Source organism: Eumetopias jubatus, unplaced genomic scaffold, assembly GCF_037043125.1.
Source record: "Eumetopias jubatus isolate StellerSeaLion01/CBP00866 unplaced genomic scaffold, mEumJub1_p1.0 scaffold_1, whole genome shotgun sequence".
Taxonomy (NCBI): domain Eukaryota; kingdom Metazoa; phylum Chordata; class Mammalia; order Carnivora; family Otariidae; genus Eumetopias; species Eumetopias jubatus.
Genome location: NW_028274807.1, coordinates 54,836,022 through 54,854,169, shown reverse-complemented (window position 1 = coordinate 54,854,169; position 18,148 = coordinate 54,836,022). Strand labels below are relative to the sequence as shown.

General features: G+C 39.9%; 1 protein-coding gene across 2 annotated transcripts; it reads left to right on the top strand.

Annotated features, from left to right (window-relative positions):
* Window positions 1–16,538: 16,538 nt before the first annotated feature.
* On the top strand, window positions 16,539–17,943 carry RETNLB (resistin like beta). 2 transcript variants are annotated; one of them, XM_028110495.1, is made up of 3 exons: window positions 16,539–16,645; window positions 17,118–17,212; window positions 17,816–17,943. In XM_028110495.1, exons 1-3 carry the CDS (start codon window positions 16,539–16,541, stop codon window positions 17,941–17,943), a joined length of 330 nt encoding a protein of 109 aa, XP_027966296.1. The 2 variants fall into 2 exon arrangements, with proteins under 2 accessions (XP_027966296.1, XP_087882669.1); XM_088026543.1 differs by having other exon boundaries at window positions 16,539–16,650; window positions 17,123–17,212.
* The last annotated feature ends 205 nt before the right edge of the window (window positions 17,944–18,148 follow it).

Below are 18,148 nucleotides of genomic sequence, written 5' to 3'. Positions count from 1 at the left end.
TTACCATTTGTTAAGGGTTAAGATGAAATCGTAGAGAGAAATCTCCCCTGTGGAAGTGACTTCTACGTGACTTGAAGATGAGTGGAACTGAGCCTAGTTGGGAAGGTAAGTGCAAAGGCCCCTCCCACAGGAGCCTTCCAAGCTGATACCTGCCTAGTTGGGGGCAGGGAGGCAGGCAGCACACACTTCATTTAGATAGAACTCAACTAGTTAGGAAATAATTCGATGGAACTGGATTTTGCATGCCAAAGCAAAGGGCCCCTTTGGTTATTTCTGGAGTACTCAAAAAAGCTGCGGAACCTGCCCAAGGTTTCATCCAAGAATGGAGAACGAGTAGGGACAGACACGCAGGTTTGAAGTTCCAGGGGAAAAAAGAGGAGAATTGCATAATAATTTTTATCCTACCAAATCCTGCTCATTCAGTAAAAGAACTAGGGAAGATTTTGTTTGCTACAGATTTGCATTTAAGAAGCATTCCCTGAGTACCATGTGGGGAATGAGTTAGAAGGAGCAAGGACACTTTCAGGGAGACCCTTGGGGGATCAGTAGGCCTGGGCAAGATGACAGAAGCCTGGAGGAGGGTTGACAGCCGGAGGGTTGAAAGGAGTGCAAACATGCAAGGTGCAAATATAAATACATAAAAACCAAAACTTCTTATGAATTTGGTGACACTTTTGTTTGGGTTTATTATGCCAGCATCCTTACACATTGGGAAAAGAGTATAACACTTTGTGGTATTTTGAGTCCTCTGATCCGCAGCTGCCAAGTTGGGATTCAGCACCCTTGAGTTTTATTAGGGAGAAAGGCCCCAGGAGAGGAAATGAGGGCCAGGCGGGTGCCTGGGGGACGTGTGACCTGCAGTGTAAGTCTGACCCCGGGGATGGGGGAGGGCCCGGGGTGGAGGAGAGAGTTTCAGCAGCTCCCCCACCATTTAGCAGGGTTCTAGGGCTGGTTTTCTAAATAGCAGTTGCCCTTTTAAGCTGCAGCTTTGTTTCTGTGCCTTAGGGCAGACTCATCTGCTCCTGGGCTCTCAGTACCATTCCTCATGGCTGCTGGCCGTGTGGGGTGTGGGGGTTCCTTTCATGACCCTGTCTCCCTCTCCCTTGCTGTTCTTTATATGGTCGCTTGATCTTTTGTTGTGCAGAAGATGTTCAGTCAGCCCTCAGTTCTTTAGGAGAAATTTCTCGTATAGATTTTGCGTATCTGTGAAGGAGATGAGTTTAGGATCTTCCTATGTTTCCATCTTGGGCCAGAACACAAAAGGGGTCCTTAAAAAAAAAAAAAAAAGAAAGTGCTTGGAAAACCTGTTTTTAGCTTCTTAAAATGATGACACTAAGGCCAACTATGGGCTTTTACACATTATTTCTCCCCAAAGAATAGGCTCAAGTGTGTGATTTGGATGAAAGATTTGGGGAACAAGAAAATCACAATATGAAATAGAAACAGCATCAGGAATGTCAGAATTCCGTTTTCTCAAATACTAGTCCTTGATTTAAACAATAAGCATTCCTTAAGAGGAAAGCTCAGAGAAAAGGGAAGTGTGTGTCTTTTGCACTCTAGCCAAGGCTTTGTGAAGAAAATGGAAATTGAGGACCCAGAAAAGCAAAGCTGGAATGAACACTTTCCTCTGGGATAAGTGTTTGGAGGGAAAGTTCCAGATGGGGCAGACTTCCCCTACCTGAGCTGAGGGCCCACATGGTGCCTTAAGAGGAGATGGAAATTTGGATTTGAATGTGAAATATCCTACAATTTCATGTGAACAACTAATTTAATTTTTACAAAATAGTGTTCAGGCCAAGCTCTTCAACCAAAATTTGCATCCTTTGTGTTATTAGACCTTCTTCCTTTGCTCCCAGTTATGCTTTTACCACTCACTTTGTCTCAGGGCCTGCTCAACTCCTGGCTTCTTGGGTTCTGATTCCTGCTCTAAATGCCGTGTGTGCCTTTGACCTTAATGAAAAATTTCTCAAAAAACAAGGGGTAAACGAGGTTACAGGTTTTCCAGCTCTAGATCCACATATTGCCCAGACCTCCAATCCTACCACCAGACCTCCAGGCCAGACCCCAAGAGCAAGTAGACAGGGCTTCATGTCAACAAAAAGTGACAGCCCCCAAAATACCCTGGGGCCTTGCCAGATTTGTACAAGCATAACTTATTATCTTGCTGGCAGAAGAGTGAGATAAATCAGAACTCAGAGGACCAACAAAAACTGAAGGCTGTCAGGACTAAAGCAACCTCAGACTTCATGGAGCCTTGGCCCAAACTTGATGCCAAAAAGGGAGTGCTGAGGTCACACCCCAGATGTCTTGGTTGGCATCAAAAAACTCCAGAGAGAGCCAATGGTTTAAATTCTTCCCTTCATTCTGGGCCAGAGATTCTTAATTCCAAGGAGGAAGTACAGCAGAAAGAAGAAGGGGACCTCAGAGCAGAGCTAACTCCTGGACTCTGATTTATGGGCACGACTGCTGGATTTGGGCATGTGACAATAGATCACTGTTCTTGTATTTGCTGACACAGCTTTGAAGCCCTCATCCCCACCTCCGGGCTCTTGGCCAGGGCTCAGCATGGAAGAGACAAAATAATAATAATGGGGATGGATTGTGGAGGAATATGTCAGTGAGTGTGACATTCATGAGGATTATATTTGGGGGAGATGAACTGCAAAAAATTGAATATTGAAACTAGCAGTTGTCAGAATTCTATTCCCCGACCCACATGCCCCTGCAAAGTTTTATAATAAATATCAATTACCCAGTAGGAAAGGAGTGAGTCAACAGCCTTCACCAGACATCTGGCTTCAGAAGCACCTTTGCCGAAGAGAACACAACCTGTGCAACTGGATCTGAGCAGCCTTTGTGGTCTCGATGGTCTCAGTGGTCTCAAGCATCCTTGCACCCAGAGAAAGGAATCACTTTGCTATTTTATTTTATGGTTTATTTATATTGTTGCATAAAACATTTTGGCTGTATGAATTTCTGGGCTTCTCTCTTTTACAACCAACAATCCCACGGAAATGTGAAATGTACTTAAAATAACAAGGGCAATGTCTCATCCCACCTCTCTAATCTCATTTAGGCTTGAAAAAGTGGGACAACATCATACAGAGTACAAAGCAGAGGAGCAGAGAGACCTGGTTTGCTCCCAGCTTTGTGCTTGCAAAGTTGCTCATTTGTGACCTAAAGTCAGCCACAACAGTTGTCTCAGTCTTAGATGGAGTTGTCTTTTGAATGATGGGGTAGAATTAGATCATCTCTAAGGGCCCTGGTTGCTCTAACACTCTACTGCTGAACTCAGGCTGACATCTGAAACAGACTCATGGGACTTATCTTCAAGTTTTCATTCCAATAATGATATGTGGATGACTAGGGGCTGAAGTGTTGGGAAGATATCTTGGAAAATTTCCCATATAGACGTCAAGAGGAGAGAGTTCACAGAGTCTTTTTGTACCATTTCTGCCGAGTATTCCTTATCTCTCTGGACAAGAAATAAAGGTTTTGAGAATATCTTCAAATATAGTATGGTGCTCTCCTTCTCCTCTACCCCTGGAGGTTCCACTGGGTAATAAAGTTCTGAAAGAGATGTGGGAATCCGGCCAAGTGTTGCCTTCAGCAGCACTCATGGGAAGGAGGAGCCAAGAATCTGCTGACAGCCAGCTGGGGGTCCATTTTGAGCCATCTGCAAATACTTTAGAGAAATTGTGCTCTTTCAATGAGGAAAAGCTGCACATACACAAAAACATACTCACTACCTATTTCCTGACCCATGGCAGACCACCACGGTCTTCTCACCAGTCATTCCTCCAAAACGTAAACTATACCATGGCAGCCATAATGCTTCCATTTCAACTTCTGAGGCAATATTTTCAAGATCCTTGGAAGCTAGATTGACAATCACAGCCTATGACTTCTTTTTTTTAAATTAATGGTTATGTGGCTGTTTCATATCTATTTCTGAGTAGCAGTTCACCCCAAAACTTAGTGCTTGAAACAATGATTGATTATTTCTCATGGTTCTGTGGGTTGATGGGAAGGTTTTTCTGCTAGGCTCATCTGGGCTCACTCATTTTGCTGCATTCAGCTGAAGAGAGTCCCTGATTCCTTCACTGATGTCTAGCAGTTGGCCCTGGCGGTTGACTGGAGGGCCATGGTTCTCCTCTGAGAGGCCTCTTATCTTCTAGTGGGCTAGACTGGTTCTCTTACATGGTAGTTTCAGAGCAGCATTTTAAGGGAACAAAGTGGAAGCCACAGGCTTCTTAGAGCCTAACCTCAGAAGTTCTACATTATTTCTGCCACATCCATGGGTCAAAGTAAATCACAAGTCCAGAGCAGAGTTAGGAGGTGGGGAAATAGACTATCTCTTGATGGGAGGCACAGCAAAGTCAGAGAGACGTGAGTACAGGAATTAGAGGGCTGGTTTCTGTTCTCTTCACCTCCACCTACTGCAGACAACTTTTAAAATGATTTTAGGAGTCCTGGGTGGCTCAGTCCGTGAAGCATCTGCCTGCAGCTCAGGTCATGATCCTGGAGTCCTGGGATGGAGGCACCCCCCGCTCGCTGCATTGGGCTCCCTGCTCAGTGGGGAGTCTGCTTCTCCCTCTGCTTCTCACCCTGCTCTCCCTCTCTGTCAGATAAATAAATAAATAAATAAAGTCTTTAAAAAAGTGATTTTAAAAAGTAAAACATAACTATGGCAAAAGTGGGAAATGTATCAATAATTATAAATAAGGAATTAAAAATCGCCCTTAATCCCACCACCCCAAGAGAATGACTATTAATATCATCATCAAAACACCCAGCATTATTCTATACATCTTTACATCAGGTCAAGAAATACATACTGTTTTGTTCCCTGATTTTTATAATCCAACAGTATGTCCTAAACATTTTCTCATAATGTACCTAATATCTCATAGTTAATGTGCCATAATTTATTTACATATTTTGTGTATTATTACTACTATAAATAATCATATAGTGAACTTTTTCATATAAATCTTTGTGCATATCTCTGATTATTTCTTTAAGGTTAAGTTCATAAAGTAGAATTGCTGGGTCAAAAGAAATATATTTTAAAACTTTGAGACATTTTGTCAAATGACCTCTCATAAAAAATTTAAAATAATTTTCCTTAACCCTGGTGAATCTGAGAGGTAAAACTGACATTCATAGCTATCTTAATTTGTATATCATTGTCAATAATGTTGAACATTTTTCTCATTTTTATCAGCCATTTGTATTCTCTCACCAACCCAGTCTACTGCTTGTGTCTCTCTCTGGAAATATCAAGAAGAAAAAAATGGAGAAGTCATATTTCTTGCTTATTCTTAGTAGTGATACAAGCTTAATGCCATAAATGACTTAAAGTGTAAGGGTCTCACTGTGGATACATCATAGGTTCATAGTCTAAAAATTAGACATCAGTAAGTATCTCTGCCCTGCCCAGTTGTTTCTCTTCCCTAACATCTGATGCCTTACTAGATTTTAAAGAGTTTGGGAGCAAGAATCATTTCTTAATTCTTCTCTATGTCTCCAGCACCTACATAGTATCTGGCACATGGCAGATGTCAATGGTTATTGTTTGGCTGGTTGAATAAATAAATGGGTGAATGTTGGCCTAAGAATTTATTCTGCCTTTCTATATGGTTCTATCCTGCTTCAACTTGAAAGCCAAGCTAGAGTTTCTCATGCTGTTGAAATAATACCATACTATTGATATATGCCACGAGGATATTTCTGTTAACTTTCTGAGGACAATCACTGAGTTTTCGTGCAAAAGGATCAACCCTGACATTCTCCAAGTGCAGTAGTGCATTATTTCAAATAGTGGGCTGCCCAATCTCCCTGGCTCTCATACCCCATGTTCTCCTCATTTAGCTCTACACCAACATCCAGCCAATATTAATTTTCTAAACCTTTCTGATCCATCTCTGCTCATAAAATTAATTCTAGCTTTCTTTCCCCACCTCTCCTCTACCTTCTCTTGAGCATATAACTTTTTTCCCTTTCTTCTCTTTCCCTCCCTTCCTCTCCCCTCTTCCTCCCTCCCTCCCTCCCTTCTTCCTTACTTCCTCCCTCCATTCCTTCCTCCCTCCCTCCCTCCCTCCCTCCCTCCCTCCCTCCCTCCCTCCCTCCCTCCCTCCTTCCTTCCTTCCTTCCTTCCTTCCTTCCTTCCTTCCTTCCTTCCTTCCTTCCTTCTCTCCCTTCCTTGCCCTTCCCTGCCCTTCCTTCCCCTTTCCTCTTCCCCACCAGACTTGGTCTCTTTGACTCATGAGACATAATTATTTTATCACTTTTAAGCACTCACATTTATAATAACAACTTGTCCATAGGAGAAAGAGGCTAATATAATGATTATTAAGGAAAGGTCTTTCCATTAAGACTCCTTCTTATCACAGACACAGAGAGACAGAATAACAAGTATAGAAGAGAGCACTGAGCTAGGATGGATGCCATGACAGGTGATTCCAGGGTGAATCTAATAATGCAGACTTGACCTATGTCACCTTTAAACCATTCCACGCTATCTACTTCCAGGAAAATCCATGTGTCTATCCATCCTTTAGCCTCTACCATGCTCACCCTCTTTCTTTTCACTTCTTTTTCTCTTTTCTATTCTCCAGACCCTCTTCTTTTATTATTCCCTCCAGTGTCCCTTTCTGCAATCATCTCCACCCAGGATCTCTGTCTCTCACCTCTGCTTTTGTCCACACCCAACAGTTAAGGCTGTTAGCCTAGCATTACCACAACTAACTTAACAACAAATCCCAAGAACATACTGTTGTATATTAGACATTTCCAGCATCCAAAGGACCTGGATGGTCCAGTTACTGATCCTTTGGTCAAATAAATTCACTGAGCTACTCAGGGATACTCTTTTTGGACACTGGAATGCAAATTTTCTTCTTATAACCGACTTGCCCCTGTTTGGAACCTTGGCAAGTGAAGAGATTTCATGGTTTCACAGCTTAATGGAAAGCATCAACTCATCAAGTTTTATAGAACCTTTTTTTTTTTCTTTGCTTGATGATGCAGAACTCTGCAGTCTTAATCAGGTTCCTCTGCAACCCTTGAGCAGATTCCAAGATCATTTTTGAGGGATGTATTGCCCTATCTCCAAGCAAATCCATGACTAATCTCTATTCAGGGTGGGTCAGCCTCTCAATTTTTTTTTTTTTTAGGTTTTTACTTAAATTCCAGTTAGTTAACACACAGTGAAATATTAGTTTCAAGTGTACAATTTAGTGATTCAACACTTACAACACCCAATGCTTCTCACAACAAGTGCCCTCCTTAATCTCCATCACCTGTTTAACCCATCCCCCCCACACCTCTCCTCTGGTAACCATCACTTTGTTCTCTATAGTTAGGAGTCTGTTTCTTGGTTTGCCTCTCTCTTTCTTTTTTTCCTCTGTGCTCATTTGTTTTGTTTCTCAAATTCTACATATAAATGAAATCATATGGTATTTATCTTTCTCTGACTGACTTATTTCACTTAGTATTATACTCTCCAGCTCCATCCATGTTGTTGCAAATGGCAAGATTTCATTCTTTTTTATGGCTGAATAATATTCCTGTGTGTGTGTGTGTGTGTGTGTGTGTGTGTGTGTGTGTGTTTACCACATCTTCTTTATCCATTTATCTGTTGTTGGACACTTGGGCTGCTTCCATAATTTGGCTGTTGTAGATAATGTTGCTATAAACATTGGGGTGCATGTATCCCTTTGAATTAGTGTTTTTGTATTTTTGGGGTCAATACCTAGTAGTACAATTGCTGGATTGTAGGGTAGTTCTATTTTCAACTTTTTGAGGAATCTCCATACTGTTTTCTAGAGTCAGCCTCTCAATTTTTATCTGCATTTCAGTTTTGTTTGTTTGTTTAATGGGCTCCATAATGTTGTTTAATGTTTGTTTGTTTAATGGGCATGGAGCCCATTAAACAATGTTGGGCTTGAACTCACGACCCTGAGATCAACACCTGAGCTGAGATTAAACTCGGACACTCAACTGACTGAGCCACCCAGGCACCCCTGCATTTCAGTTTTTACACCTAATATAACCTGACTGGTTTTTCATGTACTGTCTAAAGTATCTGAATCTGCAAGACGAAATAGTAGCACTTCCATGCCTCATCAAAGAACGTCCACCTCTAGCTAAAAACAGCTAGAAACTTGTGTTTGAGAGACCTGCAAACTTCCTGTGGTTATTGGTTTTTCTGGTCTCCTACCATTTTTTTTTTCAGATGTACCATGAGTTTTTAAAAATTAAACATACATTCAAATGCAATTTATAAACTGTAAACATGTACAAATAGGTTTACTATAAAACATATAAAAACAGAAACTGTTAAAGAATGAGAAAAAATTAAAAAGAGAAACCCTATTATTTACTTCTTATAACGCATGGATTGTTTTGTGTATTTCTACATTCCATATTGAAAACCTCTGCTCCCATGCGCAAGGGAAGTGTTCAGAAAGTAATGCTGTGCCTTAGCTTAACATGTCATAGATGATCCTGTCAGACCCAGCACCATCTTTCTTACCTTTACTTTTCTTAATTGCCCAGTTACTTTGAGATTTAGGGTCCCGCTTTTTCAGCCTCTGCTCTATACTACCAATTTTTCAAAGTTCATTTACATAGTATAAAATAAAATATTATAAAATAAAGTGAAAAGTAACCAGTGAAGAATTGGACAGTAGAGGAGACAAAAATTATAAAAAATTTGCCTCCACATTCGAATGATTAGGAAGAGTGTGCTCTTAGGAAGAAGATAGCTCCAAAAAGTGAAGAATGTTAACATTCCACTTAGTTTGTCTACAAATTTTGGAGAAACAAAAACATTTCTTCCATCTTCTTTGTGTAGGACCTACTGAGTGTTTTCCAGAACTGCTGAAGTGGAAGCTCCAACAAGCAGTAGTTCAGCCTTGGCAACATCCTTATAGCATAAGTGGTGACTGCCAAGGTCAGGGAAGAAGGCAAGAAGCAGGGTGTGTGGTCTACAGAGAATTTAAAAGCAAGAGTAAATCTGAGTAAAAATCTATTCAATTTTTATCACCATACACTGGCAATTCTAAATGTCAATGGTGAAATACTCCTCCCACAAAACATCGTTAGTCTAAAAAATTGCTGTGATGACTGTCCAGTTTTTTTTTTTTTTAAGATTTTATTTATTTGACACAGAGCGGCAGGCCCAAGGAGAGGGAGAAGCAGATTCCCCGCTGAGCAGGGAGACCGACATGGGGCTCGATCCCAGGATCCTGGGATCATGACCTGAGTCGAAAGCAGACACTTAAACCTACTGAGCCACCCAGGTGCCCCAGTGTTGAGTTTTAATAATATTTATGTAAGCTTAAAAGTAGCACATTTTAATTTCTTATCCTTTAATAAGCAATGTATTCTACATGGAAGTTAATTCAGAAAACTTCCAGTTATATGGGTGGGCCCTACATATTCAGTCTCAGCTATCAACCTTCATTTTTTTTAATTGAAATATAATTGACACACAATGTTACATTAGTTTCAGGTAAACAACATAGTGATTCAACAAGTCTATACATTATGCTATGTTCACCACAAGTGTAGCTACCATCTGTCCCCATGGAATGCTATTACAATACCATTGACTATATTCCCTATGTTGTACTTTTTATCCCTATGACTTATTCATCCCATAACTGGAAAACTGTATCTCCTTCTCTCCTTCACCATTTTGCTCATCCTTGCCCTCCGCTCTCTTCTGACAACCATCAGTTTGTTTTCTATATTTATGGATCTATTTCTGCTTTTTGTTTGTTGGTTTATTGGTTGATTCATTTGTTTGTTTTTTAGATTCTACATTTAGGTGAAATCATATGGTATTTGTCTTTTTCCGACTGACTTGTTTCAATTAGCATTATACCCTCTAGATCCATCCACATTGTCGCAAATGGCAAGAGCTCATCCATTCTTATGACTAATATTCCATTATATATATATATACATATATAATACACACACACACATACAACTCACATCTTCTTTATCTATTCATCTATTGATGGAGACTTGGACTACTTTGATATTTTTTCTCCTGTACATAATGCTGCAATAAACATAGGGGTGCATATTTCTTTTCAAATTAGTATTTTATTGCCTTTGGGTAAATATCCAATAGTGGAATTACTGGATTCCATAGTATATCTATTTTTAATTTTTTGAGGAAACTCCATACTGTTTTCCACAGTGACTGTACCAATTTACATTTCCACCAAGAGTTCACAAGTGTTCCCTTTTCTCCACCTCCTTGCCAACACTTGTTATTTCCTGTGTTTTTGAGTCTAGCCATTCTGACAGGTGTGAGATGATATCTCATTGTGGTTTTGACTTGCGTTTCCCTGGTAATTACTGATATTGAGCATCTTTTCATGGGTCTGTTGGCCATCTGCATGTCTATGGAAAAATGTCTATTCAAATCCTCTGCCCATGTTTTGATTGAATTACTTGTTTTTATAATATTGAGTTGTGTGAGTTCTTCATATATTTTGGATATTAACCCCTTATCATATATGTAATTTGCAAAGACCTTCTATTCAGTAGCTTGCCTTTTTGTTTTGGTTTCCTTCACTGTGTAAAATCTTTTTATTTATTTATTTTTTTAAAGGTTTTATTTATTTATTTGACAGAGAGACAGTGAGAAAGGGAACACAAGCAGGGAGAGTGGGAGAGGGAGAAGCAGGCTCCCCACAGAGCAGGGAGCCCAATGCGGGGCTCGATCCCAGGACCCTGGGATCATGACCCGAGCTGAAGGCAGACACTTAATGACTGAGCCACCCAGGTGCCCCTAAAATCTTTTTATTTTGGTGTAGTCCCTATAGTTTATTTTTGCCTTCATTTCCCTTCCCTGAAGAGACATATCTAGAAAAATGTTGCTAAAGCCAATGTCAAAGAGATTACTGCCTATGTTTTCTTCTAGAAGTTTTATGATTTCAGGTCTCACATTTAGCTCTCTAACCCATTTGAGTTTATTTTATGTATAGTGTTAGAAAGTGGTCCAGTTTCATTCTTTTGCATGTAGCTGTCCAGTTTTCCCAACACCATCTATTGAAGAGACTCTCTTTTCCCATTGTATATTCTGGCCTCCTATGTCATAGATTAATTGACCAGATAAGCATGAGTTTATTTCTGGGCTTTCTGCTGTCTTCTATTGATCTATGCATCTATTTTTGAGTCAGTACTGTACTGTTTTGATTATTATAGCTTTGTAGTATATTTGAAATCTGGGATTGTGTTACCTCCATTTCTGTTCTCAAGATTGCTTTGGTTATTCAGGGTCTTTTGTGGTTCTAGACAAATTTTAGTATTATTCTAGTTCTACAAAAAATGTTGGTATTTTGATGGGGATTGCATTGAATCTGTAGGTTGCTTTGGGTAGTATGGGCATTTTGACAGTATTAATTCATGAGCATGGAATATTTTTCCATTTGTGTTGTCTTCATTTTATTTCATCAATGTTTTATGCTTTTAAGATTATAGGTCTTTTACCTCCTTGGTTAAATGTATTGCTATGTGCTTTATTCTTTTTGTTGCAGTTACAAATAGATTGTTTTCCTTATTTCTCTTTCTGCTACTTTGTTACTAGTGTATAGAAATGCAACTGATTTCTGTGTGTTAATTTTGTATCCTCCAACTTAACTGAACTTATTTATTACTTCTAAGTTTTCTGGTGGAGTCTTCAGGGTTTTCTATGTATTGTATCATGTCAACTGCTAACAGTGACAGTTTAACTTCTTCCTTACCAATTTAGATGTCTTTTATTTCATGTGTGTGTGTGTGTGTGTGTGTGTGTGTGTGTGTGTGTGTGTGATTGCTGTGGCTAGGACTTCCAGTATTATGTTGAATAAAATTGGGAGTGGACATCCTTGTCTTGTTTCTGATCTTAGAGGAGGTCTTAGCTTTTCAACATTAAGTATATTAGCTGTGGGTTTATCATATATGGCCTTTTTTATATTGAGCTATGTTCCCTCTAAATTCACCTTGTTGAGAATTCTTATCATGAATGGATGTTGTACTTTGTCAAATGCTTTTTCTGCATCTGGGGAAATGATCGTATGGTTTTTATCCTTTCTCTTGTTAATGTGGTGTATCATGTTGATTGATTAGTGAATATTGAACCAAATATGTATCCCTGGAATAAGTCCCATTTGATTGTGATGAATTATTTTTTCATGTATTGCTGAATATGGTTTGCTAATATTTTATTGAGGATGATTTTGCATCTACGTTTATCAGGATATTGGCCTGTAGTTTTCTTTTTCTGTAGTATCTTTATCTGTTTTGGTATGAGTGTTATGCTGGCTTCATAGAATGTATTTGGAAGCTTTCCTTCCTCTCATATCTTTTGGAATAATTTGAGAAGAATAGGTATTAACTCTTCTTTAAATACTTGGTAGAGTTCACCTGTGAAGCCATCTGTCCTGGACTTTTGTTTGTTGTGATTAATGATTCAATCTCATTGCTAGTTATCAATGTATTCAAATTTTCTATTTCATCCTGATTCAGTTTTGAAAGATTATATGTTTCTAGGAATTTATCAGTTTTTTTTTAGGTAGTCCAGTTTGTTGACATATAATTTTTCCTAGTAGTCTCTTATTATCCTTTGTATTTCTTTGGTGTCAGTTGTTACTCTCCTCTTTCATTTCTGATTTTACTTATTTAGGTCCCTCTCTCCTTTTTTTTTTTTTTTTAATGAGTCTACCTAAAAGCTTAGCGATTTTGTTTATTTTTTCAAAGAACCAGCTCTTTTTTAAAAAAAAATAATTTATTTATTCATTTGACAGAGAGAGAGTGAGAGCACAAGCCAGGAGACAGAGGGAGAAGGAGAAGAAGGCTCTCCGCCCAGCAGGGAGCCAGATATGGGGCTTGATCCCAGGACCCTGGGATCATGACCTGACCCAAAAGCAGACACTCAACCAAGTGAACCACTCAGGTGCCCCAGAACAAGCTCTTTTAAAAAATATATTTATTTATTTATTTATTTATTTACTTACTTATTTATTTATTTGAGAGAGAGCTCGAGCACATGGGGAGCAGGAGGCAGAGGGCAAGGGAGAAGCAGACACCCCGCTGAGCGGGAAGCCTGACATGGGGCTCAATCGCATGACCCATGAGATCATAACCTGAGCCAAAACCAAGAGTCAGAGGCTTAACCAACTGAGCCACCCCAGGGTGCCCTTCAAAGAACCAGTTCTTAATGTCATTATTTTTTTCTATTAATTTTTTAGTCTTTATTTCATTTATTTTTATTCTGATGTTTATTATTTCCTTCCTTCTACTAACAGTGGGGTTTGTAATACGCCTTCATTTCAATTTTTAAAGTAAGTTCATAACACTTCAGAAACATTCAAGTTTGCCTTTGTGTCTACAACTCCTATCTTGCCATGTATTCCTTCAGTTAAACAGTTTAATCTAAATAAGTAATGATAGCCCAGTGACTGTAAAGAATAATTAATGGTATTTAAATTACATCAATTTGGTCACTCTATATGATTATGTGGAGTTTAATTGTGTTTAAAATTTTAAACTCAAAGAGTGTGCAAACTGAGCGGTATAATATTTTTTGTTTGGTAAGTGAAAATTTTAATTCACACAAAAATATTATGCTGAATTTAAACAATAGCTTCAAAATTGACATTTGTTCTTTTAATGTTTTTTTTGTTTGTTTTGAAACTAGAGAATGAATCAAGAAATAATGATTATTACTGATCATTGCATAATTATTACTGGAAATAATTTTGTTATGTAAAGGAGAGGAGTGTTAGAGTGATCCCCTCTGGGTATCAAATATGCTAGGCATGCTGATGACTACAAGTGTTGCCCAGAGGTTATGGTCATTCTCCCTGCCCAGGCTCATTGTAACCCAAGCATACTCTCTTGTGATCCCGTTCTCTTCTCTTTCCCTGCCATTCTTAACAAACCCACTAATTTAATTCATATCTAAAATCAATGTTCTTTTGGTCATCCGCTTCCCAGTCTATCACTTTCTTGACTCCCTTAAAAAAGTTTTCACTTCTTTCATCAAATTATCTATGCTGTTATATTCATCTGTGGATTGACTATTCTCAAATTTTTATCTCTGGCTTTCACCTTTCCCCGGAACCCCAGACTTGTATACCCAACTCCTATGCCACAGCTCCACCTGGATGACTAATAGACATATTAAATTGACTATGATAAAATATGATTTAATGTTCTTGCCATATCTATGCTGCCCAGGGGTCCCCACTTCAGCAAATGGCATCATTCTTCAACAAGTCATTTAGAATATAACCTTGATCTTTCATTTTTCTGTTTCTCCTATATTTCATACACAGTGCATCAGTAGAACTTAAGAGGCTCAACCTTCTATATATAACAAAAATTTACCCAGTTCTCACTCATTCCCTTACTACCATCTGATATCTGGAACTGTACAAAAGCTTGCTGCTTGGTTTCCTTTCTTCCTACATGTTTTCCTCCATAGCAGTGGCCTTAGTAAGCTTTATAAAACATAAATGATCTTATATAAATAAATCATATAATCACTCCCCTGAGCAAAATGCTCCAGTAATTTCCCATCAAATTTACAATAAAACCCAGAGCCCTTATGTTGGTTTACAAGTGCAGTATAACCAACCTGGCCCCAGTTGTGTTTTTGACCACTTTTCTCACTTCTCTTTCCTTTACTCATTTCACTCTTTTCAGCCACACTGCCTTTGTTGCTATTCCTTCAACACACCAACCATCTCTCTGCCTTAGCTCTTTATATTTGCTTGCCCCTTAGCCTGAAACATTTGCCCCAGCTTTTTCTATGTTATACACCACAGGTCATTGTTTACAAGTTATCTTTTCTGAGATGTCTTCCCCGAACACACTGCATTATATACAACAACACAGAAGTATATTCAATTGCCTTGCCTTCATTTCTTTTCCTTCAGGGCATTTTTCTATATCTGACATATTATATATTTATCTTCCACCTTATAGTCTCAAGAGGGCAAAAACCTTGCCTACATTGCCCACTGCTGAGTCACCAGAGCTATAATTTATATAGAGAAGCTCTATAGTCATTGAATTAACAAATGGACAAATGTACCCAACTTTTATACCAAATCAAAATCTGTGCTCTTTCCTGCTCTTTATCACTCTTTTGTTTCCTTAGCTCCTATCGGTGCATTAAGGAAGCATCCTTGACTTTTTGCTAGCATCATTGAGCCCCATTCTCAAAGTCTCCTGGGAGAGATATGTTGGAGAAATAGCTGGTCTTCGGAGGGCATCTTTAGGGAAAGAGGCAGTGAGGCTGGCCACAGCTGCAGCAGAGCCAGGCTTCCCCACCTGACTGCCTCCAACAACGGTCATCCAACAGCCATTCTCTGCTTCTTCATTTGGCTTTCAAATCATGGGATTCAATCCTGGTGACCATGTGCCCCATCCTAGAGGATAAATCACATATGAGCCCAATGGTCTTATATAAAGGATTGTAGAGATCTACTCAATTTCTCAGCCACACAGGAAAGGGAGATCATGTGATGCAGAACTGAACAATGAAATGTAAGGGGAAATTTGCTTGAGTTTCTCAGGGAAAATCTTGCTTCCAAAATGAAAAGGCAAAGCCTCCAAAGAAAATGGTCTTGCCCCAGTCCTTCCTTCCTGCTCAGGATCTTGACTGAGGCTGTCATGATGCCTGCCACCTTGGGACTATCAAGAGAGTGGATCAAGGATAAAAATCCAGTGAGCTGAGGATGGTAGGAAAAAAGGGGAAGAGATCAGGCTGGTAATGACCCTACTGAACACCCAACAAGAACCTTGCCATCAAACACTTTGCTTCTGTTTAAGTAAATAGTAAACTTCCCTGTTTATAAACCAGTGCTAATCAGGTTTTCTGTTACTTTCCCACCAATGGGATTAGCCAGGGACAATAAAATGATGTCTAAACAGGTGACAATAGGGTTCTGTTGAGACCCTAAAGTCACCTCTTCCTGATGAAGGATCAAACAAAAGGCCTATAATATGGGGCTCTTAACAGAAGGCTTAGGTACTGGCTTTATCAGGTTGCCAAGAAGAAAGAAGAGGGAAGAATAGAAAGGCAAGAGGACTCCCCTTGGCAGAGAACCAAAGCAAAGGCAGCTGTTGCTTATCATAGACACACTGAATTTATCACAGTTGTGTGTCATGCCCTAGCATGCATTTCTTTGAAAATATACTGGAGAGTGTGTTTGTATATTGTGCTTGCTTGTGTGTTGAGGTGTGTCCAGGTCAATATCACAGGGTATAAAGCATCCTTTCCTGACCAGTCGTTGCAGACCTTTTCTGAACTTCTCAGTGAGTGAATTTGCTTTGCAGCCACTCTTCCTAACTCTTCAAACCACTTGAAAGAGATCCAGCCTCTTCCATACTGATACTGGTGTTCCTCTCTTCTCTCTTGAAACTCTTCACGTGCTCTTTGCCCTTCCTTCCTAACCATAGTGGAGCTGAGAGATGTCAGCATTCTATCTTTCCCCAGCCCCAGGACACTGCCATTCTACAGGATGAAGTCTACCTCTTGCTTCCTTCTTATTCTCATCCTCCTCCAGCTGATGATCCCAGGGACTGCTCCGTGTTCCTTAGACTCCCTTGTGGATACAAAGATAAAGGAAGCCCCAAAGGCTTAGGTAATTGACTGGGGGTGGGGATTGGGAGAGAACCCCTGATCATTCTTCCTGTTCCTAAACCTAACTTGTCTATTCTGTCCCCAAATACCCAACCTCTATTAAGTCCACTCAAGCTTAATCTTCCTGCCCAGAGCTCTACTCCCATATCATTTTTGGACTCCTGGCTAAAACTTCAGGTTTCCCACCAAGTTAGCTTGATGATGTTGGTGATGAGGAGGAGGATAGTTATAATTTATGACAACTCATTATGAACGAAGTGGAATGCAAAGTTTTACAGATTACCTCACTTAATTTTCATATTAGAAAGTAAGTACAACTATTACTTTCATTTTACAAATGAGGAAATTAAACTTTAAAAGCTAGTTAGCAGCATGATTATGGACACGGTGACACCTCTGAGGTAAAAGGAGATTTGGAAGGGGATTATGGGAGACAGATATCATGGGCAATATCCCTTCTTTTCTCCTATTCAGAATTAAATCCTTCCCCAACAAAAAGGATGTCGTGTGTCAGTATCACGAACTCAGGCAGACTATCCTCCTGCCCTGCAGGTAAGTAATTCCATGAGGAGAAATGGTGGGTAAGTTGCCCTGGGCCCTCCCCTGACCATCCCCCAGCATCTTTACCTTCCCCCTGTCTCATGTTTGTATTATCCTGGGGCTGAGTCTTAACTCCTGATTCCCAGTGATCTCTTGCCCATTCTCATTTCCCTTAACAATGCTACTGAGGGCTCTTGGGTTTCTGCCTCTTCCCTTCCCACCTCCCTTTCATTACCTCATACACCAGCCCTTCCTCCCTCAGTTGTCCTGTTATGATCTGTCACCTACCATTCCCCCCTGTCATTCATCTCCCTTTCCCAATCTATTCCCTTGTTTGGGTGGGTAGGGCCAGCCTTGAGGTAAATACATCATGAATCTAAGCAAAGAAATGCTCAGGGCCCTTACTTTCCCAGGTCTTTTCCATGGCCCTATTCCTAAATTTGTTTTAGTAATTTTTGTATTTTTTTTCCCTTAAAGAGGGCTCTCAAAATTGAATTACTTTTCAGCCCCACAAAGCTTAGATCTACCACTGGGCTGCACAGAAATGAAAAAATGGTAGGAGTACACCTCCCTCCTCTCAAAATTCTAATGTCTGTGTCTCATATGCGCATGCAGGGATGGTTGTCACTGGCTGTGCCTGTGGCTATGGCTGTGGTTCCTGGGATATCCGGGGAGAAACCACATGCCACTGCCAGTGCAGCACAATGGACTGGACCACTGCTCGCTGCTGCCACCTGACCTGAGGGGGAGGAGGAAGAGAACCCAGCTATGTGACCATGACTGTAATGAAACCATATGCCAAACAGGAAACCTGACTCAAACTGTCCCTTTCATTTGTTACAACCTGCTTCTTGGGTAGTAAAGACAACTTTTGTATCTCTCATGGTTGTATTCTTGGTATTACTGCCTCTGGCTTAGAATTGGTCTAGCCAGAAAATTTCTCCAGTG